This window comes from Mus caroli, unplaced genomic scaffold, assembly GCF_978045245.1.
Source record: "Mus caroli unplaced genomic scaffold, Mus_caroli_1 scaffold_1, whole genome shotgun sequence".
NCBI classification, from domain to species: Eukaryota; Metazoa; Chordata; class Mammalia; order Rodentia; family Muridae; genus Mus; species Mus caroli.
The window spans coordinates 160,029,775-160,054,001 of record NW_028227256.1 but is presented as its reverse complement, the minus strand read 5'-3'; the positions used below and the strand labels follow the sequence as shown (position 1 = coordinate 160,054,001).

Below are 24,227 nucleotides of genomic sequence, written 5' to 3'. Positions count from 1 at the left end.
TTTTATTTTGTATGTATGAATATTTTTGCCTGCATACATGTACATGCAACGTCAATGCCTGTAGAAGCCAGGAGAAGGCACTGATACATGAGTTTCCATGTGTGCGCCTGGAACTGAACCCAGGTCCTCTGTACAAGCAGTAAGTGTGCTTAACTACTCAGCCATCTCTCTAGCCCATAAACCAATCCAAACCAAACTGAACCGAACCAAACTGAACCAAACCAAACCAAACATTTATTTTACATTTATTTCATAGTGTGTTCTTGTATGTTTGCATTTTTTGTGTGTTCTTGTGTGTTTGTATTTTTTGCGTGTTTTTGCGTGAGTGTGCGTGTGTGTGTGTGTGTGTGTGTGTGTGTGAGAGAGAGAGAGAGAGAGAGAGAGAATATAATTTGAGGATATAGGCCCTCCTCTACTGTAAGGGTTCCAGAATCAAACTCAGGTCATGAGCCTTAGCATCGCTGAGCCATCTCACTGTCTCTCATGTCAACCCCCCACCCCCACCCCCCATCAGCCTCACTCCAACCTGCTGTTTCTTTCCACTTTACGGATGAGCTGCTGGGGTTGTCTTGTTCTTTCTGGCCTCTCACTGCCTCTTCCCTGAGACACAGCTTCAGCATCTCCTGCTTCTTGCTTTTACATTGTCACCTCTCCTGTAACGCGCGACACAAGCTGTCAGTGTTCACCTGTGAACACGCTGTTTGTTTGCATGTATCCCAGGGGCCTCTCTTGACTTCACATTCTGTCCCAGACTCAGGCCACACTTCTCTTACTTTCACAACAAAACTCCTTAACAGCGCTGCTGATCATCCGTCTCTACTTCCCGGCTTCTCGCTTTCCTATAATCCCAACTGAGTTATCCTTTCTCCCACACCTCCACTGTGACTGACTTCTTACTAATGTCCTGAAGGACCTGGACGGTCTTCACCTTTCTATTGGACTTCAGCTCACCTCTCCTGAGTTTTCTCTCAGCCCTCCACCTGTTTCCGATTACCACACCGGGGCCCAGTGCCCTGAGCCTTTCTTTCTGAATATAACGAGTTCCAAATATATATGTTTATCTAGCTCAGACTTCTCCCTGCATGACAGACTCTAGGAATGTAGCCCCAGAGGCATTTCTGTGCTAATTAGAAAAAGCTACCTTGTTGTTTTGGCTGCAAGCACTTGGCTGCCATCTTCTGGGGGAGTCTGCAGCGTCCACACACACTGGATTAAACTGAACCAACTGAATTGGTACAACCCTCATCGGGAGTAGATGCCCTGTGTGTGTGTGTGTGTGGTGTATGTGGTGTGTGTGTGTGTGTAGTGTATGTGTGTGTGGTGTATGTGTGTGTGTGCATGCATGTGCATGCTCACCTGCAGCTCAGTGAGTTCCCACCTTAGACTCCTCATTTCTGCCTCCTTCCCCATCCTGTCCCAGGCCCTTCCTTCCAGTTTCTTCTACTTCAGAATTCTTCTGATTGCTGAGGTGGATTCCTGTGAAGCCACTGTTAGCACCCTCCTCTCCTGCAGCCCAATGGGAACCAATCAGTAGATCATCTTCTCTTCCCTTCAGAGTATGTTAGAATTCAACCATTTCTCAACTCTTTGGTGTCCAAGAGCTGCTCCAAGCCCCTTCTACTATTACTTGGATTATTATAGCATCCGCTTCCTCTAGCTTCCCATTGTGTCCCTTAACCCAGCATCCAGTGCCACTCATTTCAATGTCATCATATTTTCTCCCTAGCCCCTGTTCCTCTGTAGTCTACATCATCACTCAGGGTAAACACAAAGTCCCCTAGAATGAATGGCTCTCCATCATCTGAGCCTGTTCCTACCTCCAACCACAGCAGCCTTCATTCTCCTCTCCAGCAAGCCCAGCATGCCGTAACTGCAATCACTCTGTCTAAATGCTCTTACAGACAGAGATAGCTTGCTCCCTCCTGTTCTTCAGTTGTTGTTCAAATGCCACTTTATCATATCAAAGAAGTCTCAAACAAAATATTGCTCCAGAATTCCCCACAATATCCAGCCCCTGTCTTTCCAGCCCCCCCCCTGTCTTTCCAGCCCCCCTGTCTTTCCAGCCCCCCATGTCTTTCCAGCCCCCCTGTCTTTCATTGTCTCTGCCACTCTTGCCAACTGGCAGGCACACAGGTACACATTGCTACCACATAGCTTCATTACATAGTGGCCTTGCGAGCGATGGTTTTCTCCCCACTCTGTTAAGCCTCAGTTTCTGCAAGTAGATTTTAAAGAGGAGTCTTCAGTTAACGAAGTATAAATAAAGACATCGCAGAATCCATTTGTGGGACACAAAGGTTTCTGATAATCCTGCACGCAGAAACTCTCCAAGTTCTAGGATAAAGGTATTTTCTGGAGTCCAGAAGTGAATTTAAATCTAAATTGGCAACCTCAGTGATTTTATAACCTTCTGGAAGGACATCGGCTGGGTTCCTGAAGAAAGAGCGAGTAGGTGCCATCTAGTGGTGACCAAGGAAACCCGCTTTGTGCTACACAAATTGTCATTAGTAAGTTTTTATTAATTTAACTGACAAGTTGACACAATTGTGTAATATATTATAAACATAGTCAATCCTTCTGGCTCTCTTTTATCCCCCCTCATACGCCTAAAGACATTACTCTTCTCAACCAGTCCCTTGTACTTTTGTGACTTATTATCACATGAAGGTCCTGTACAACTACCCCAGCTGCTATGCTTCACGACTCCATCAACCACACCATATCCAGAAGACAGTGTTTTATAGAACCTCTTCCCCCCCTCCCCCGCCCAGGTCTTATGGACTTCCCTCCCCTTTTCCATGATGCGCCCTCGGTCTTAGAGGGTGTGACACAGGGCCAAGCAGTCAACAGTCATTTATTTATTCTCTGCAGTTTGACCAGTTATTCTATTCAGATTTACTAACAGATGAAGATGTGGCCACATGAGAGACCCTAGGAGCTTCTTATAGTAACAGTTAGCACAGTGGCAGGTGCTCAGGTGTGCGTTTTCCAAGGATTATACCAGAGTGGAATATAGAGAGTTTTATTTTATTTTATTTTTAAATTACTTTCTACTTATCCACTGTGCTTGGGGGATCAAACTCAGGGCCTTGCTCATGCTCAACACCCATACATCACTGAACTAGATATGAACCATTTCTCATATTAATATTATTTATTTATTTGAAATCTGATTTTTTTTTCTTCTTCCTGTTCGTGGGCCTTATACTTACCTTCAAATGCTCACATTCCTGCAAGTGAAAGGATAATGATATGAAGGCCCCATCTCCTGGTACTGTAGGAAAAACAAAGTGATCTCTTCAGGACAGATGCCAAAGCTCTGTAAACCATTACTGGGTGTCTACCAACATCTAGAAGATGCACCCCCTGAGCTAGCTTGGGATTCTGCAGAGAGCAGGACTGATTGTCATATGGAGAACCTAACGAGGACAGAAATTCTGTCGACACATCTTGACAGGAAAGACAGCAATTCTGCTAGGTTGTGATTGTCACTCTAGCATTTGGGAAGCAAGGTCATTTCAAAATATTGGTGGCTTGAAGCAGAACTCCTTAGTCTCCTTCAGGAGTCCTTGTTTCACTCCCCTTGCTGGGGAGGAGATGGGAGCTGTCTGTCTGCTGTTAGAAGATGGGAACAGTGGTCAGATAAGCAAGGGCAGGTGATGAGAGCCCCAGGAAGGAGGTGACCTCTGAGAGAAGACATTCAGATTAGTCCCTGGTCTTCCCCACTTGCCAGACTTTTGTCATTCAGCACAAGAAGGCAATGGTTGAAACAATGGAATAAGAGAAGGAAACGGACATTATGTAAGCATAAAGAATTATTTTCCAATTAAAACTGATTTTTAAGTCCTCAAATAAGAGGTTACATCTTTAGTTCACCCTCAGTGAATGGTTCCAGACAGAAGCCTCTGCCAGGGATCTGTTGATGTAATTAAGACTCTGATTTATTCTTTCTTCATATACGGCATGAACTTCTTCCCACACTTCAGTTGTTCCCGCTCCACTTCCTGTCCTTTCCCACGTGTATCTAGCTCTGCATGTCCTAGCATTTTAAGTGCAGACTCATACCTCCTCCACAAAGCCTGTGTTAGCTTTATATTCTCCGTGGTTTCTCAAGGCAATGCTAAGGTGCTTGATAAAGAGGGACCACATTCTAAAACAACATCCCCGTTGATTTTGGCCAGTTTTATTAGATGGATCTTCAATGTCTCTGGCAAAAAATGTAGAAAAGATGTCTATCCTTGGCTTAAGTATCCACTGGGCTCAAGATGCTCAGCCTTATTATATGTTTGATGGAATATTTCTTCAGCTTGGAGAGATGAAAATATCTTCCAAGATTTGTTTAGTGTTACAATTCTTGTAAAGTTTTGTTTTCACAGATATCTTCAGAAGTGGGTATCAAAACTGATGGTATAGCAGCTGGAAAGTGTTGGCATGCCCTTGTAATTCCAGTGCTTAGGAGGCTGAGGCAGGAGTTTGAGACCATCTTGGGCTACATAGCAAATTTTTGACCAGCTTGGACTATATAGCCAGACATTGTTTCAAAAAATATGAAATGAAAATAAATTAAAACAAAACAAAAACAAAAAAACCCCAAAACAAACAAAAAAAAAGCCAAACAACCAAACAACCCTTTTTTTGTTATTTATTTTTTTTTTGGAAAGAATTCTTTCTTCTACCTACATAATAGATTTTTTTTGACTGTAGGCAAATATTTTTGATATAATACTTTGTCTATTTTTTTCCTGAGAAAACTTCTACATATGCAAACTGATATGGTATTTTGAATAGTATGTTGCTAAATCTAAAATACTACATTTAAAAAGAGTTGAGCAAATACTGTTTCTAAGTCACCTTGCTCCTGAAGTTGTGTTTGTGTAACAGACTTCCATCCTAAGGGGATGGTGATGTTGAAAGAGGAGATGTCAGTAGTACAGTGTTAGTGGGGAGGCCTTGTGTGCACTCCAGATCTAATAGCAGGGTGCCATGTTTTGTTTGATCTATCATTTAGGCAGCCACAATTATGTCTAACCATTTGTTAGGCTTGATGGTGCAGGGACTTCTTCTTCTTTTTTTTTTATTAGGTATTTTCCTCATTTACATTTCCAATGCTATCCCAAAAGTCCCCAATACACACCCCCCACTCCCCTACCCACCCATTCCCATTTTTTTTTTTTTTTTTTTTTTTTTGGCCCTGGCGTTCCCCTGTACTGGGGCATATAAAGTTTGCGTGTCCAATGGGCCTCTCTTTCCAGTGATGGCCGACTAGGCCATCTTTTGATACATATGCAGCTAGAGTCAAGAGCTCTGGGGTACTGGTTAGTTCATAATGTTGTTCCACCTATAGGGTTGCAGATCCCTTTAGCTCCTTGGGTACTTTCTCTAGCTCCTCCATTGGGGGCCCTGTGATCCATCCAAAAGCTGACTGTGAGCATCCACTTCTGTGTTTGCTAGGCCCCGGCATTGTCTCACAAGAGACAGCTATATCTGGGACCTTTCAGCAAAATCTTGCTAGTGTATGCAATGGTGTCAGCATTTGGAAGCTGATTATGGGATGGATCCCTGGATATGGCAGTCTTTAGATGGTCCATCCTTTCATCACAGCTCCAAACTTTATCTCTGTAACTCTTTCCATGGGTGTTTTGTTCCCAATTCTAAGAAGGGGCACAGTGTCCACACTTTGGTCTTCGTTCTTCTTGAGTTTCATGCGTTTAACAAATTGTATCTTATATCTTGGGTATCCTAAGTTTTTGGGCTAATATCCACTTATCAGTGAGTACATATTGTGTGAGTTCCTTTGTGATTGGGTTACCTCACTCAGGATGATGCCCTCCAGGTCCATCCATTTGCCTAGGAATTTCATAAATTCATTCCTTTTAATAGCTGAGCAGTACTCCATTGTGTAAATGTTCCACATTTTCTGTATCCATTCCTCTGTTGAGGGGCATCTGGGTTCTTTCCAGCTTCTGGCTATTATAAATAAGGCTGCTATGAACATAGTGGAGCATGTGTCCTTCTTACCGGTTGGGACATCTTCTGGATATATGCCCAGGAGAGGTATTGCTGGATCCTCTGGTAGTATTATGTCCAATTTTCTGAGGAACCGCCAAACTGATTTCCAGAGTGGTTGTACAAGCTTGCAATCCCACCAACAATGAAGGAGTGTTCCTCTTTCTCCACATCCTCGCCAGCATCGGTGCAGGGACTTCTTATAGGACTTAACTGTTACACAACAAATTAGCAAATTTGCCATTTTTTAGGGCATCATTATTCTTAGTAACTGCTGAGTTGTTTTGATAGCTGAGGAACAACATTGGTAATTTGATTTTTACTTAAATAAGGCATTGGTTTTTTTATGTAATCCTGACATAAATGCATGCATATCTCAGGGTTTTTTTTTGTTTGTTTGTTTTAGAATATGCCGAGTTTCTACATTGCAAAGGAAAAAAATTTACAGATTTTGATGAAGTTCGACATGAGATCGAAGCAGAAACAGACCGAGTAACAGGAGTGAATAAAGGCATCTCTTCTATACCCATTAACCTCCGAGTCTACTCTCCCCACGGTAAGGGCGACTGCTCAGTGCAAACGATTCTCCGCAAGCCGTTTTCATTAGACCGATTCATGTTCATTGCAGAGCACGCAAACAATGCCCGAGTCCCTGAGATATCTGTTAATGCCTGCCATACAGTTCAAAGAGCTCAGACTATCTAGAGAGAGACAGGAAGGGGCTGACAATATTGTCTGTTGAAGTAGTAAGCCGACCCCCGGCTTACATGTACGGGGTATTTCTGGAAGGCAGGCTGGGGCTGAAAGAGAGACTAGAAAATAATGAGGCCAAGACAAATTTTTCTCTGATCAAAGCTCACGAGTTTACTAAGAGACTGTGCTTATAAGGGGGAAGGCCCATCCGCCCCGCCAGTCTATTCTTGGTGCCTGGAGCCATCCTGTAGGTGATGTGCAGGATAGGATGTGTCTCCCGCATGTCTCAAGGGTCTCTCAGCAGGTAGTAGAGTCTCAGAGAAGAGCAGTGGTAGTTGACATAACAATATAGCCATCTAAATCAGAAGGCTACACCCTAGGTGATCTCATAATCAGTGGCAGCAAAGTCTGAATCAGCCTGCTTCAAGACTAGGGGAGGCTATAATTGTCATTGACTTGGGAATTGAAAAAGAATCCCTTTATTTTTATTATAAACTTCCAGAAAGCAGATATTGCAGGGTGGGCAACTGCAAACTTCTTTTTTGTTGTTTTTTTTGTTTTTTTGTTTTTTGCTTTTTGTTTGTTTGTTTTTTTTTTTTTTTTTTTTCGAGCCAGGGTTTCCCTGTATAACCCTGGCTGTCTTGGAACTCACTTTGTAGACCAGGCTGGCCTCGAACTCAGAAACCCACCTGCTTCTGCCTCCCAAGTGCTGGGATTAAAGGTGTGCGCCATCACCGCCCGGCTTTGCAAACTTCTTTTTCAATTATTGCTATCTTCATTCTATGCTCAAAACATTTAGAAGAATGTGGCTGAGTCCTTTCCAGTTGCTCTCCCTGTACTGCTTTTGTATTTTTACTTATTTCATTCCCGAGGAACCAAGTGTGATTTCTATCCCTAGAATGTTTGCATGAATTCCCATAAGGCCTCAGTACGCACACAAAGGAGACAGTAGTCAGGTTGGCCCGGAGTCATCTTGCCATCAACTGCTTTACAGCTCACTTGTTCCTCTTAAAGCAACACAAATGGCCCACAGCTTCCACAGAGGCAAAGTGGCCAACCCTCTGCAAATAGCACATGATACCTTAGAAGGGACGGGCTATTGTTACCCTGGAAAGATTTGTACCACTTGTAGACAAGCCTGGCAGACAGCATATGCATTTATTGTTCGGTGTTTTAATTATAGCTGCCTCGTTATGGCAGCTAGGGTATGAAAGCTCTCTCAGCAAACCGGTAGGCATGTAAATCAATGCTGCTCAGATTATGTTAAGATGAACGTCTGGCTTAGCACAATCATGTAAAAATAGAGAAAACTAGCACACACATTTTATACTCCATGCTTTCCCTTCTCCGCCCTTGTGATGGAGTCATTCACATATATAATATATAAAGCTGAGCTGAGTGGCAGATGACAGTCACCTGCAGTGTCTCTTAGACCACCTTGTGGGTGTCTTTTGGACTATGGGTATTGGTAAGACACTCCCATTCTTTCCCACAGTGTTAAATCTAACGCTAATCGACCTACCTGGAATTACGAAAGTGCCTGTGGGAGACCAGCCGCCGGATATTGAGTATCAGATCAGAGATATGATTATGCAGTTCATCACAAGGGAGAACTGTCTGATTTTGGCTGTCACACCAGCCAACACCGATCTTGCGAACTCGGATGCACTGAAGCTAGCCAAAGAAGTTGATCCTCAAGGTGAGTATATATGACTATTCCCAGATGAAAGAATCATTGCAAGAATCCAAGAGTTTTGGTCATATGCCCAGGTAGCCCAGATTCTCATGACTTGATTTCTGCAAGGTCAGTGTTGGTAGATATCTTATATTTTGGATGCTGGTAGAAGAATAACTAGGAAAACAGTCAAACACTACATAATTAAAAATAACATTAAATGAAAGCCAGGAACATAGACACTGTCAAACCTCACGGAGTGTTTAGTTTTAAGGGTTAATAAAATAAACTCTGCAACGGAAGGATTATGCTTACTTAGTTATTGTGGGAGTTTAACAAATGTCCTGATGAGAACACTTTCTACTGCCTTTTGTTTACTGTTCATTGAAAGCAGGAGATATCAACAATAACAAAACGGATAACAGGTTATTTAGTTTGTATTTGTTTGGCATATTTTTAACATCAGGGACTTTTTTTTTCTTGTCATTTGTAGATCAGAATCCAGAAAAATCTCTTCCTTGTGCTGCTGTTTTAATTTTTCCCTTCTCTGAGTTGAGAAATGACCATCTTCAAAGACCCCAGCTGCACACCCTGATGTGTGTGTGTGTGTGTGTGTGTGTGTGTGTGTGCTCTTTCAACATGGAGATGTGTGGTCCGCAATCCTAGGACTTTCAAGTTTTGCTCTGGTTAATCCTCCCCTTTTATTTATTGTCTTTGATTTTTAAATTCTTACCGTGTCTTCTCTCCTCTGAACTGTTCTTCTAACGTACACCCTTAGGTCTTTTTGTACTTCATACTTGCATGATTTATTCAATTAGATCTTCTCCTCTAATTAGTTTTTCATTTGTGATATTTCTGAGGTTCCAAGAGCATTTTCTTATTTTATGCATGTTATTTTTATGTTTTACAAATAGCAGATTGCTCTTGTTTTCACTAGTGCAGTGATTAAGGATTTTAATTAGAACCTTTTCATATTCTTCTTTTATGATGCACTTAATCTTAGAGTGCATTGTTTTCTGGTGGCCTTTGTCTCAGATGCTAGAGGCCTTTGTCAAATATGTGATGACTTTCTCCCACCTGTTCCTTGCTAAGGGCAAAACACTGAAGAGCTGATGCATGTACAGGATTGGAATCCATTGGTTAGAAGACTTTACATACAGCAACTGGGCTGTGACCTGATCACTTTTGTTAGTAGAATTTCCAAGCTACTAGAATGGATATCCTCTCTTAACCTAGCCTATGGTAGACTATGTATCCAATGTATTTAAATCCAAGAGCAAGATTGCACCAGTAGGATGGAAGGAAAGTAATCTTTATCACTAGGTATAATACATAGACTTTATTAATCTCTCTGATTTCATATGACATTTCCTAAGGTCCGAGTCTGAAGACCACCTGATTCAGCTGCTTTTGAAAGCAATTGAGCACTCTACTGAGGTTGAAGCAAGGTAGCTGTGCATTATAGAAGGTGGAGATAGGGTCTGGAGCTCTACTAGTATCCTGTATGAAGCACCTCTGCTATTTTCAACTCTGTCTATGTCCCTGGGACTCCAGTGCTGGGGCTTTCCCCAAGTTCTGAAATAATAATTGGCTTCTTTCTGTCTGGCTTTCCCCATCATCCTTGAGATGAAGGCTTAGAACAATGCAGATGAAGGCTATCAGTACTCAGATAAGGGCCTACACCAGGACTCCCTCTGTAGTACCAGTGACCCAGGAAAGTTATCTTGTAGATACAGACTGCAATGTAGCTATTAAAATGATACTATACTGTGCTTTTCCACAGGCATTTAGTCCCCAGGAGGCAAGGCTATAGTTGTAGAGTTAGGGCACAGATAGTCTTTCTACAGTTGACTGTAGTGTCATTAGTTCCCGAGCAATCCACATGTAATCAAACCAGATAAAGCTTCCTGCACAAGTGCAGATGAAACCATACCTAGTCCCTGACTCCTCCTTTATTCTACCTTGACCTTCATCCTCTTGACACTTATTCTTTTCTGATACAGACTCTGTATACAGGTGGTAGCAATTTGTATTATTCTTTCTGCCATCCTCATGATTCACACAAATCTAGTAAAGGAAAACACAATGACAAATTAAATGTTCCCTGTGTTGTTGCTGGGCTACATATTCCATAAATGTTTGTTAGGTCTAGTTAGGTTTTGGGTTTTAGGATTGTTTAGATTTGCTATTTTCTTGTTGATCTTCTTCTGTGTGGTGTTCTCTTATAGAGAGGGTGGCATTCAAGTCTCCATTATTGTTGAATCATCTATTATTTTTCTTTATGTTAGTGTCCTCCCAGGGGAGGGTTGTTAATGTTTTTAGATGCATTTCTAATAGTCATTTCTTCTTAATCTTTTATCACCACGTGATGCCCTTGAGAAACATCTATTTTGTTTCATGTTGGTGACCTTCCAATTCTCATGTGGCTGATGCTTGAGTGGCATACCCTCTCCATTCCTTACATTCAACTGTTTTAGTCATTTTGAAACCAAATATGTCTATTGTAGACAGTATGCAGTTGGATCACATATTTGATTTCTTTAAACAAACATAGCTTCCTTTATACATTAAACACACTATATTAGTCAGGGCTCTGTAGTGCCCCAGAACTGATGGAATGTTTCTGTAGATTCAGGGAAATTAATGAACTGACTTACAGTCTGCAGTACAACTAACCCAACAGTGGCCATCTGTGAATGGGAAGTCCAAGGATCTGGTAGCTGCTCAGATCCGTGAGGCTAGGTATTTCAGCTGGTTTTCTATAGGAGCTGGAATCTTGAAGAAGTAGGTTCCAACAGATGTGCTGCAAATAAGCACAAGCAGGCAGAGAAGAAGAAAACCCTCCTTCTTCCATTGTCTGATATCTTCAGGAATAATTTCTATTAATTTTGGTTATTTTCATTTATATGAGTCATAATTTCTTCATATATATTTTTATTGTTGTTGAGTAGTGTGTTTGGGCAGATTCTGCCCACACTGCCACTCATGTTCCTCCCCCAACCCAAGATATTTTTCTTTTTACAGATGTTGTTACTTGCTTGGTTAGCACTTTTCCTGAACCAACATTCTCTGCTGTATGCAGTCTTGCTCAGTTCCCTTCACAGATGGCTAATCACTCTACAGCAAGTTCTTTACAGCAGAGTGAACAGTTCTCTCAGCATTTACCGAAGACTCGTTGTATATGGCACTAATGCTCCAAATTTACAGATCCACCTTCATCTTCACTTTCTGCTAATACAGAGCCCAAGTAGATGAAAATTTAGGGTTCTCCTATGCCGATTCTGATTATGCTTATGCATAAACATTTAAAGGCCTTTGTGAATTTCTCATTTCAAACTTTTCTTTTTTCTTTTTTCTTTTTTTGCTTCGATGTTTCTTTGTCACATTTGTTCTCACTGCCTGAAGCAGCTACAGTTTTAAATAATTGCCACTGATTATTTTTGACAAATACTCCCTGGGGTAGAGGTTTTTCACACCATGTAGGCTCTCAGTCAGGTTAAATAAGGAAGAGCTACAGGGAGAGCAGCTTTTAGGGAATTGTTCTATAGGTTAAATAATAATAATTGTTTTACAGATCATAATTTTGGTACTCTCCAGGCCCATCTGCTTTGTCCAGACTCACCAGGAAGCCAGTTTTTACCCTGGTGGCAGAGGTTGGATGAAGATGAATAGAGATCAGGGAGCTGGAGAGGGCAGCAGGACAGGTCAATATACCACCCAGCCTGTTGTTTTTATTGAGATTAATCTGTTTTTCTGGGATGAATGCCCTTCAGATCATTGCAAGCCTGTCTTTAATTATGCAGTTTTGAAAAAGTTGATTTTGGCATTTTTGGCCATGTTCTTACTCAGTGCTTCAGGGAAAATGGCCTTTTCAAAGGTATTTACTCCAGCATTCCCACAGACATCCTTCACGCTGCACAATTGCTGTAGCCAGCAACTTTCCATGTGAACGCCTCTGAGTTACATGGTGAGGACAGTCTAGCTGTGACATCTGTTCCCGTTGGCCCTCAGGGTTGATTTGCCTGGTCTCGCCTCAGCATGCCACATATATCTTTTCTAAAAATTTTCCCTTGGCCAACTAAAAATGTTGACCTATTTAGACCACAAGGGATTATTCTCTATTCAAGTGTATATGAACTAAAATTATATTCACCAAGACACCAAATTATACAGATTCTTTTTTTTTTTGAGAGTAGTCTATTATAGAAGTTCTACTTTCTACTAAATCAAGAATACTTGACATAGAGAAGCCATTTTCATCAAAGTATGACTGAAGGGTATCCAAACATGTAGTTGGTTGGAAAGTTTATATTGAAAAGTTAATTATAAATTATGTGCATTATTCTGTTTAAAACGGACACATCTAGAAAAGAAACAGGCTAAATAGTATGCATATTTCAGGTGTTACTAAGGATCTTGAGACAAGAGTGGGTTTAGGATAGGGCCATAATGGCAATGACTTATATCCTTATAGACAAACAAAGAGTAAGATATTTGAGACACAGAGAGGCAGGGAAGAAGGTCATGTGGAGATGAAGATGGGGATTGAGTTATGGTTGACACAAGCAAGAGAACAACTGATGCCAAGACAAGTTGGAAGAGTCAAGGAAAGATCCTTCCCTTGATGTAATAAATAGTTCATCTCAACCGGGGGTTTTTACCGCACCTTTGATCATCTAGTTCTCAAATAAAGAACATAAAATGCTTATATGAATAATAAACTTTTAAAGCACTAGAGCTGGGCAGATTTGTATCCTCTATGCTCTTATGTCTATTTCCTTGCCAACATGACTTGCCATGTTCTGCCCATGCTGCTCTTACTCTGACTAGCCAGCCTTCGTGGCCAACCCTCATGACTGATCCCTTTACCACGTTGGTATCTTCTTCTCTCTCCACTTTCTCACTCCTCTCCTTGTGTGGCCCTGCCTCAGACCCCAAACCAGGGGTATCAAAACCCTGCCTATCTCTCTTCTGCCCAGCTATAGGCTGTAGGCATCTTTATTCAACCAATAGTTTTAAATTAAGGAGCAAGGTCACGCAGCATCACTTGGTGTACCTGAAGATCTTCTCATCCCTGGGGGCAGCAGACTTTGGGGCCAGTGTAGAGCATCACAATCCATAGCAACAGAGCAAATTAGCACCCCCTAGAGACTTTGGAGGGAATGTAGCATTACTGGCATCTTGACTTTTGACTTAAGTTTTCTAGAATTGCGGGACAACAAATTCTTGTTGTTTTAAGTCACCAGTTTGTTACAACAGGCCTAACAGATAGATTCAGGTAATATCTAGAGTCTTGAGCTTTCAGTTGTGATAATTTAGGGTGCAAATGTATTTAGGAAAAAAAAAAAAAGAGGAGAGCCAGAGAAGGAGCCTGGAAGACCTCTAGTGACAGGAGAGAAATAGAAGTCATGGAGAAGTGACAGAGAACCAAGTAGGCATTGTATTCTAGAAGCTAAGACAAAGAGATCTTTAAGAAGGAGAATGTTAGCTGGACAGTGGTGGAGCATGCCTTTAATCCCAGCACTTGGGAGGCAGAGGCAGATGGATCTCTGAGTTTGAGGGCAGTTCCAGAACAGTCAGGGCTACACAGAGAAACCCTGTCTCGGGGGGAGGGGAGGAGAATGTTATTGGTTTTGCCAAAACCTATAGCAAGGTTAAGAAGAGTGAAGTGTAGATAGGCCAATCAGGTCTACAGCTCAGAACCTGTGAAAAAGCACAATGATAGAGTCAGAAGGAGCACAGGGGTGGGCACTGGTGGCTGTAGTGTAGTGACATTCTTTATGAAATAATGAACTAGTCTATATTCACCCAAAGACATACACAGGAGGGTACCATATTTCTTTGCTTCTCTTCTTTAGTCAAGTCTTCACAGTGTATTTTCAACCTTGGATCAAAGCTGCCTAGAAATGCTGTGAAGCTGCTTCCGTGTGTGAGTGGCCTTCTTATCACTGCATTCATTCCCATTGATAAGTTTAGATGGTCCAGTGGTAAACAGAAAGAAAGCAACATTGAAATGGCCTGATGACATCACTTCCTCTAATCTTGGTGTACACAGCAGAATGTTAGGTTCTCACTAGTGGAGATGGGAAGGGAGAGTTGGCCATTGAACTTGGTGTATAAAAGTCCTTGGTGGTATTAACAAGGTAGCCATGGTAAGGAAACATTCAAGAAATGTTGACTATGATGAAATAGAGACAAGAACTACAGTTAACATTTTTAAGTTTCACCAAGGACAAAAGGAAGATTTCAGTGGCAATGGTTGTGAAAGATTAAGAGGACATTTTTAAAAATTGGCAATGTCACAACTTCCTTGTGTATTGATGATGGGAATAGTTGACAAAAGAGACCATGATGAGATACATGCAGAGAATATAAAGAGAAGATAAATAGATCAGGTAGATAACTGACTTAAGGGAGGGGGGATGAGGTAGGTACAGTTGTGTACCTTTGCAAGTCCTGGTTTTAGGAGAAGATTGTATTGTTTTTCCATCTGAACAATATGAACGGTGAGATCTGGATGCAAGCAATCGAGGCCCAAAGATTGATTAGTAGGGAGATTCCTTTAAAAGCCACATTAAATTTATTTATGACGGCTCAAGGGCCACCTCTCCTGATAGGTTTTAATGGTTGTGTAATAGTGACGCAATGTTTACCCTTCAGCTCAGCGTATGTTCACAGTGGACATCTGTGCTTTATAGGTACAGCTAGACCTTAAGTGGGGCAGTTCATCATGACAGGCACTCACATTTTGTGGTGGGTCTTGATTTATTACTTGGATACAAGTTCATTGCCAAGGGAGACTGTCACTGTGCCTTTTTGTCTTTGGAGGACAGCAGTATTTTAACATTACCCATCAAGCCTGTCACCCGCAATGGAGGGCTGCTCAAAGGCCTTGCTGGGAGGGAGATGGGTCTGCAGACTCCTTTCATGGTGATTTATTTCACAGCCAAATGAATTTTGTTTCTGAATCTGCCATAGCCACACATCTTCCTGGAGTGTAAAAAATCAACCCATGAAGAATGTTAGACCTCTGGCTGGCAAAGAGGGAGCCATTTTCCCTTGAGATAATTTATGAATTGGGCAAGAATAGACCTCATTTAGCTACTTAGCAGGAGGCTAGGGTTTTTTTTTCTCCTGTCTTCCTTTTCAACCTGGCAAAGCTGAAGTCCACAAGCCGATATGGCCTTCAGCACTATTTAGCAGGTGTCCCCTCTGTTGTCTAATCAGAGAGAACCTTGGAGTGCTAAGCTAAGAAGAAACTTCCCATATCTGGGAACTCAGTCAACCCTCATGATAGAATGAGCAACAAATATAAGCAACAAATATAGGAATGTTCTAAGCAGAAAACCCATTTTTTTCAGGCACTGTGTTTGTTTCTGCATCAATTCCTTCCCCAGAATTGGATTCTCATCTTTACTGTGAGATTTTGCCTTAATTATATAGACATGAAGACAACAGACATGTCAAACTTGACAGAGGAAAGCCCATAAGGCTTGAGCCCTATACAAAGAACTACAGGCAACTAAAGAATTCTGAGAGTAGGAAAAACCATCTTGCCCTGGCAGGAGCCTACCAATTGGTTATCCAATAGCAAATGATCAGCCTTGATAGAGCAAGGAGAGGTATATGGAAGGCTTTGGGGGCAGGCAAGGGAGAAGAGAAATAAAGTAATGAGATTGAAACTTCAAAAAGAAAAGAAAATTAATAAAAATTAAGTAATTATAATAAAATGAATATAAATAACACGGATATTAAATTAATAGGTATGAATATGTATTGCTTTTTAAGGAGAAAGAATGTATGTAACATATTTTTGCTTTAAGAATTCACTTTTGAATTTATTTTTAACATGAATGCAAACTATAAAGTCTGATTTTTTTATTTTACAAATGAAGAAAGTGCTAAGAATATTGGTTTAAATCAAAAGATTTGTTGTTTTTGAAAAATTGTCTATATCACTTCTGTCCAGTTACTCATCCTTTTATATTGAGAATTTACCAGGCTTGAACAAGGCTTTGAAGAAAGCAGGTGTCTCTCTGCTCCGTAGACATCAAGGGCCACAAACACATAGGTCTTACATTCCCATGGGACTGGCATAGGAAGTGGATGGGTTAAGTCATCGTTAGACTCCACAGTCCTAGCCCTGTGATATCTCAGTGCAGGCTACTGCTTTACACAGCAACTACTCTATTTCACATGGTTTATTCATGTAATTTGGGTTTTATGCCTATATAATTCAGATAGATGTATTCAATATGATGCTATCCGTTGATACATTGCAGAGAGGTAGATCATCTCCCACATACACAGGCTTGCCTAAGAGCAGTTAAGAACTTTCATTTCTGTCTTGGAAAAAAAACAACTTAAAGGCCAGCAAAATAACTCATTGGGTGTTCCTCAAACCCAAGATGAAATGAGAGAGCCACCTCTCAAAAGGTGCCTCTGACCTTCCACTTACATACTATGACATATGTGTGCACGTGTGCACCCGTGTGCACGTGCACTCACACACTCACATTCACAATAATGATCCATTTTTTTTGTCCCACCCACTTTTCTCTCTATCCATGGTAACATCTATTGGCCCATTCTATTTTTATGTTCTATTGTGGAAGACTCATTAGGTATTTCCTTATCTTCTTTAAAACCAAATATTCTATTTTAGTAAGTCCTTCCTCATAAAGGCAATATTATTCAACTAGACAGTTTATTATGCTAATTTTCATTTAATTTTTCTTTCAATATCAAGTCCAGTCTCCTTAACTGGGTACTCCTATGAACTTCCTATGCCTTGGACTTTTTCCAGCTCATCACATCTCTACAATTACTTCAATAATCAGCAATTTTCTTATTATGGAAGCCGATTTGCTTCTTAATATCTTATTTGTTTTGGGAATAAGTCAAGGTTAAGAAACAACAAAAAATGTAATTTGGATATTATTTAGACCTCAAAGGATCAGGTCTAATCTTCATTGTCCAGTTGAAACACTTGAGAAGAGGGAGTCTCAACTGAGGGGCTGCCTCCTACAGATGGCCTGTAGAAGTGTCTGTGGGCAGTTCCTTCATTGCCAAGTAGTATAGGAGGGTCCAGCCCACTGCAGGACCAGGTAGACCAGGGCCAGAAAAGGCAGGTCTCCTGGAGCCCAAGAGCAAGCCAGTAGGCAGCATTTCTCTATGGTTCTCCTTCAAGCTCCTGCCTCACGCTCCTTGCCATGGCTTCTCTTGATGAAGAGAGAACCTTTAACCTTTAAGCTGAAATAAACACTTTCCTTCCTAAATCACCTTTGATCAGTGGTTTATCAGAGCAGCAGAAAGCAATCATAATAAAGTTTTCCTCAGGAAAAATAATTCAAATAATGATACATATTCTGTGTATATTCTATTTTTGGTTGGGGAAATAAAATGGCCACAGTCATAAACCATGAATGAATATGTTTGGAGTTTGTGTGTTCATGTGTGTTCGTGTATGTGTGTATGTGTGAGAGATTTGGATTATTTTAAAAACAAGAACAAAGAAGCAAAATTTGACAATGTAAATGTGCTGTTAAGATGGAACTTGTTATTGTCCTTGTAGACAGGCAGGTGTGGGTTACTTACACCAATATATTCATTCATTCCTTTGCCACTGGGGGTCACTATAAAGACATGGCTTGAAGAAGCTTAAACCTTCCTTGAGCTGCTTTGTGGAATTAGAATCTAGAAACTTAATGTAGGAAAAGAAACACTATTCATAGGAATGACTAAAAGAAAAAAAAAAGAGAAAGCGTAAAATATATTCCTTATTTCTGTTGATTTAACTGCAAAGTAGTAGCATGAATATTTTCTCAGACGTTACCTTTACTGCAACAGGAGTTACAGCAAACTGAGAACACTTAATTAAGGTGACCTTGATATTATAGAATAAATGTGCTCTCAGGATTTCTGTTTTCAAAATTCAAATTAAAAATACAACTAAAACTGGGTTTGAGTTCACAGGCAGGTAAGCCCAACTGATTGGAGGTTCAGGCAGGAGGATCGTAAGTTCCACCCTGCCTGGGTGACAGAATGAATAAAGACCAGCCAGCTGGTGGAGCTAAGGGAGACTGTCTAAAAGTGACAAAGAAAAGAAAGAAAAAAAAAAGAAAAGAAAAGGAAAGGAAAGAAAGGAACATAAAAAGAGAGCTGGGGGTATTGCTTAGAGAGAATGCATAATATGTATAGCTTGCCTGAGGCCATAGGCTTAACAGCAATGCAAACGCACAGACACACACACACACACACACACACACACACACACTTGCGTGCATGAGTTGGGGGGGGGGATAAAAACTGAGAGAAACAGAGAAAGTGCTAAAGTTGCCTGTGCAATTACATCTTACTCTTAGATTTGGATAGGAGCATTTGTTTTTAACATCCCTATTAACAAAGCAACTTTCTCAATGTTTCTATGAAAACAGTCTGCAAGCCATCTCCTAAATATACAAGCAGAGTAAATTGACATAGATGTTTCTTAACAGTATAAATAAAACATGATCCAAACCAACCAAATGAAGCCCCACAATTCTTCTCTCCCCCCCTTGTCCTTCCCTCCCTCCCTCCCTCTCTCCCTCCCTCCCTCCCTCCCTCCCTCCCTCCCTCCCTCCCTCCCTCCCTCCCTCCCTCCCTCCCTCCAACCCTCTCTCCTTTCTTCCCTCCCATCCTGCTCACTCTCGTGTATATTCCCAACATTTATTGAGAGCTTGTTTTATACTGTGGATAGTATTGATGGTATGGATAGTAAAACTCTATTTTTTTCCAACAAAGCAAAGTGAAGTTAGAGAGAGTGTGTGCAGCTAGACCCCTAAATCCTTACTGTACGTATCTGGAAAGACGATACATTTAGAAGTGGGGTTGAGGGGTGGAAGAGAGGGAGGTGGAGTGTTTATACATCCTAGAACTATGTGTAATTGTTCTAGGATATCCTACGAGTGGTTTGAGAGGTGGACTGTGGAAGGAAGGAGGGTATTAAAACAATAAGACCCGTAAGTTTTAGGGAAATGAAGTGTTTCAGGCTTGGGGTTCTGGATAAGAGAGGAGAATAACAGTGCATTTCTGTAAAGAGCACAGGAATTCCAGGTTTTATCCCATATAGGATATGGCTGTGCAAGGGAGAACTGCCAACAGGGCATGCATGTGAAAATGTGAGTGTAAGGGCTCAGGGATGGAGCCCCAGAGAACTGCACACAAGTTTTCTGCATACATACCAGCTCTGCCTGAATAGTGGATAGTGGTGCAGCTAAGGGTAGTGAGGAGAACTAGGGTGCTAACAGCCTCAGTGTGTGTGTGTGTGTGTGTGTGTGTGTGTGTGTGTGTGTGTGTGTGTGTGTCTCACGTGTGAGCTAGGCCAGACTGGGAAGCAGCTGCAAGCTGGAACAAAAGCACAAGCTGTTCTGCTAAAATAACAGACACGTTCCCAGGAAACTTTGCCTTAATAAGAATTTACATGAATGAAACCGTAACAACACAAGAATTACATATTGAAACGGTGGTTAATAGCACAAGCCGAGGAGGAGCCATGCTGCCAGTTTGAGTTTTGGCTTGCCCACTTAATAGCTATGTAAACTTGGTCATAAAAACAACAGCAACAACAAAACAAAACAAAACAAAACAAAACAAAACAAAACAAAACAAAACAAAACAAACACCAACCAACCAAACCAACCAACATCTGGGAGTCTCTTCCTTGCTCATTTTCCTTACGTCATAACTGCAGTAGAAGTGGGGGTTCTTGCCTTTCTTGAGAGAAACAGCTTTCAATATCTGCCTACTTCTCATACAAACGTGAGGCATTAAGTGTGGTTTTAAGGTTCAGTCTTTTTGGGAAGGCCTTTTCTTTCTTGACTATCTGCTTCTCATTACTTCTACACATAAACAACTGTGCCTAGAGATTTCTCTAGACTTAGCTCTTAAATCTGTTTTATTCTGTGTTCCTTTGATGCAAACATAACACCTCTACCACCCAGTTCTCTCTCTCTCTCTGTCCCTCTCTGTCCCTCTCTGTCTCTCTCTCTGTCTGTCTCTCTCTCCCTCCCTCTCTCTCTCTCTCTCTCTCTCTCTCTGTCTCTGTCTGTCTGTCTGTCTGTCTGTCTGTCTCTCTCTCTCTCTCTCTCTGTCTCTCTCTCTCCCCCTGCCTAGCTAAGACTTCTGTGGACCAGAGTCTCACACAGAGGTGTATATGTTGTAAGTGTGAACTCAGAGTCCTTGTTCTGTTTGCCACAACTGCGTTGGAGAACATTTCCATCATGCACAAAGATTCCCTTGTGCTAACTCTCAAGCCAGGCTCCACCAGCCCACCACACTCTTGGCTTCAGGAAGTCAGGGAAACGGCTTTCTATCTCTGTACATTTGTACTTTCTCAAGTTTTGCTGAAATGGGGCGGTATATGAGCACTCATCATGCCTGCCTTTCTCTTGAGATCCCTCCACTGCTGCAGGCCTGGGCAGTCATGTTTCTGGGCTGCTGACCTGCATTTTCCTGTGTCTGCACCATGTTTTGATGATGCACTTACCTGTGAAGACAGCGTTAGGCTATTTCCAGTTTTGAAGAATCACCAATAAAGCTGGCACAACTATCAACGTACATGGTTTTTATATTCACACATGTTATTTCACTTGGGAAAACAATCAAGAAAGGGAATTGTGCATGAACACACGTTAACAACCGAAGAGCCACACACAGTGTTTATCACCAGTATCGGTAGCTGAGTGTCCTGGACTTTGCACATGCCGACAGACATTACACCTTGCTAGTTTCAGTTGCTGTCATTTGGATGCCCTGTGGTACTGCCTTGCCTTTCTCTGGAGTGCCACACTGGCAGTCGTTCTGTGTCACCATTCGTCATTTGTATGGACTGTTTTATGAAATGTCTATTTGATCTTTTGCCTACTTACTTATTTCTCCCCTTCCCCTACTGATTATTTTGTGTTGCTGGGAATTAAAACACAGTTTCTAAGCAAATTCTCCCTCCCTGAGCTACATTATAACCCCTTTGCATATTTTTAAATTAAACTGTTGTCTTCTTAGAATTAAGTTAGGTTTTCAAAATACACTGTTTTTATCTGTATATCTTTCATCATACATTGTGAGTGTGTTCTCTCACTTTGTAGCTTACTGTTTTACATTCCTGAACCTTGACCCTAGAACATATTTTCATTTTCATGTTCAAGTCACCAGTTTTCCTTATGTACTGCATACTTTCTCTCTGCATTTATAGAAACTTTTCTTCCATTCTTTTACAGTTTTACAGTTTTAGCTTAAATTTAGGCCTATGATCAGTGTGTGTGTGTGTGTGTGTGTGTGTGTGTGTGTATACAGTGAAAGATCAGAGACTCAGTTCTGAGTTCATTTGTATATTAAACAGATTATCTCCTCTCCATTGAGCTATACAAATATCTTTGACCAAAGCCAATTATACATGTATGTATATGCATAGTTATATATTATATGCTTCATATTTTATTGATAAATTATTATATATCTATCTAGAATTCCAAATTCTCTGCATTATTCCATTTGTCTAACTATCCTTGTGCCTGTATTACACTGCTGTGATTACCAGAGCTTTGTAGCAAGGTTTGAAACAGTCTCTCTCTCTCTCTCTCTCTCTCTCTCTCTCTCTCTATATATATATATATATATATATATATATACATATATATATACATACATATATATGTGTGTGTATACATGTATATATATGTACATATATTAATATACATACACACATATTTAGTTTGGCTTTCATTGAGACACCATGACCAAGGCAACTCTTATAAGTACAAACATTTAATTGGGGCTAGATTGCAGTTTCAGAGGTTTAGTCCATTATCATCATAGCAGGAAGCATGGTAGTATCTAGGCAGACACATGGCTGGAAAAGGAGTTGAGAGTTCTGCATCTTGATTTGAAGGTAAATGACTTCCAGGCAGCTAGGAGGAAGCACTCTTCTGTAACGGGTATAGCCTGAGCCTAGGAGGAGACCTCCAAAGCCCACCTCCACAGGGACAGACGTCTGTCAACAATGCCACGCCTCTGAACAGTACTACTTTCTATGGGCCAAGTATATCCAAACCACCATATAGCCATACACATGCACACACATATATTATGACTTATAATAGAAATGCTATGGGCTTTTCAGTTTCTACAACAAATTTACTAGGGTTTTGTTTGGAATAGCATTAACTCTATAGCTCCTGCCATCCTGTATATTATTCTCTGTCCACATGAGGCTATTACATTTTAAATTAGTTTAATGTAAATCAAATTTCAAAATCCATTACATTTCTGTATTTCAGTACCCAGTTTCATATGGCTAATAGCTTTTCTCTGAAAAAAATCTCACATGTGGGGAGCACTTTTATTATTATAATAAGTTTTATTGGGTAGCACAATTACATACTAATGTGGAAAAAATAATCTTAACAGTATTGAATGCTCCAATCAACACATGTGTTTTTTCTTTCTATTTAAGTCTTTTTATCATATATAATTTTCAGTTTACATTTTCCATATAAAATTCATTAGGTATACCCCTAGTATTTTATATCTTTTGATTGCTAGTATAAGCACAGTATATAAGTTCTTTTTGTATCTTGGCCTTATTTTTGCAATCTTAATAAACTTACTTGTTTGACTCTTATAGATTTTGTTGGTTCTTTGAAATATTCTACATATAGAATCATGTTGAGTGTAAAATTTGTCTTTCATCTAAGACAAACAACCAACCCCTGTTTTCTTCACAGATGTATACATTTGATTTTCCCTTCTTGCTTTGGCTGAGGGCTCCTGTAAAAGTCGAGTTGCGGAGTAAAAATAAACAATGTAACTGATCTTTTCAAAAAAAAATCAATCTTTGGATTTAATTGATTATTTTTGTTACTTATTTATATCCCATTCCGTTCATTTCTGCTCTTTATTACTAATACTTATTACATTGAATTTAATCCCCCCTGTAATTTCTTAATATAGAAATTGGTGTGTTTAAAACCTTCATTAGTTGGTGATAGCATCTGAAAACTTCTAAGCTTCAGTGTAGATATATACCAAACATTTTGATATGGTGAGCTTTTATTTTACTCAGTTCAGAGTATAGATGATCCTTCACATATGGTAAAGTTATAAACATAGCCAGCACAAGTTGGAAATACCATAAAACTTAAAATGCCACCAATATACTTAGTCTATGGAACAGCAGCACAGCTTAGCATCAGAATATACAGCTGAGAGCCAGTTGCTTACTTCCTGGGATGCCCAGTTGTAGATTTCTGTCACTGATTAGTACCATAGACCCATATATTGTACGACAGATGCCTTGTGCAGAAAAGGATCAATATGTAAAATTCAGAATATGGGTGACTGTGTCTTGCTTTGTACTATCATAGAGTCCAGACATCCTTGGGATGGTGAGAAGGTTCAGTGGGTAACGATACTGTTACCCAGCTCTGACCTGGGATCTCTGGGGCCCACATGGAGAAAGGAAAGAAATGACCCTCACATGCGTGTTGTGGAATGTGTGCACATGCCTAAATACATATAAGTGTACACAAATGAATCATACTTTAAAAATCATTCTAAGCTGAATCGTAGTAAATTGAAGATTGTTTGTATCCTAAATGTTCCTTGTGAGCTCTTTTATAGACCATGGTTATATCAAGACCTATTCCCTAATTTCAAAATAGTTTAGAATTGTATAGAAAGCTTCCTGATATGAGTTTATGTATGATATGGTTTTTTTAAAAAAAATAGTTTTTAAGAGTATGTGTATGTATGTGCATCTGTGTAGGAGTATGTGTATATAAGTGTGGTACCCGATTAGGCCAGAAGAGGGCATGGG

At 40.5% G+C, this 24,227-nt stretch overlaps 1 protein-coding gene across 4 annotated transcripts in view; it reads left to right on the top strand.

The window, feature by feature from the left end:
- The window catches only part of Dnm3 (dynamin 3), a 482,789-nt gene that overhangs the window by 112,793 nt on the left and 345,769 nt on the right, over positions 1-24,227 (top strand). For all 4 annotated transcript variants that reach the window (XM_029478095.2, XM_029478106.2, XM_085842512.1 and 1 more), the window contains exons 3-4: positions 6,413-6,562; positions 8,195-8,398. In XM_029478095.2, the coding sequence (XP_029333955.1) occupies positions 6,413-6,562; positions 8,195-8,398 (354 nt within the window). The remainder of the gene's footprint in view (positions 1-6,412; positions 6,563-8,194; positions 8,399-24,227) is intronic.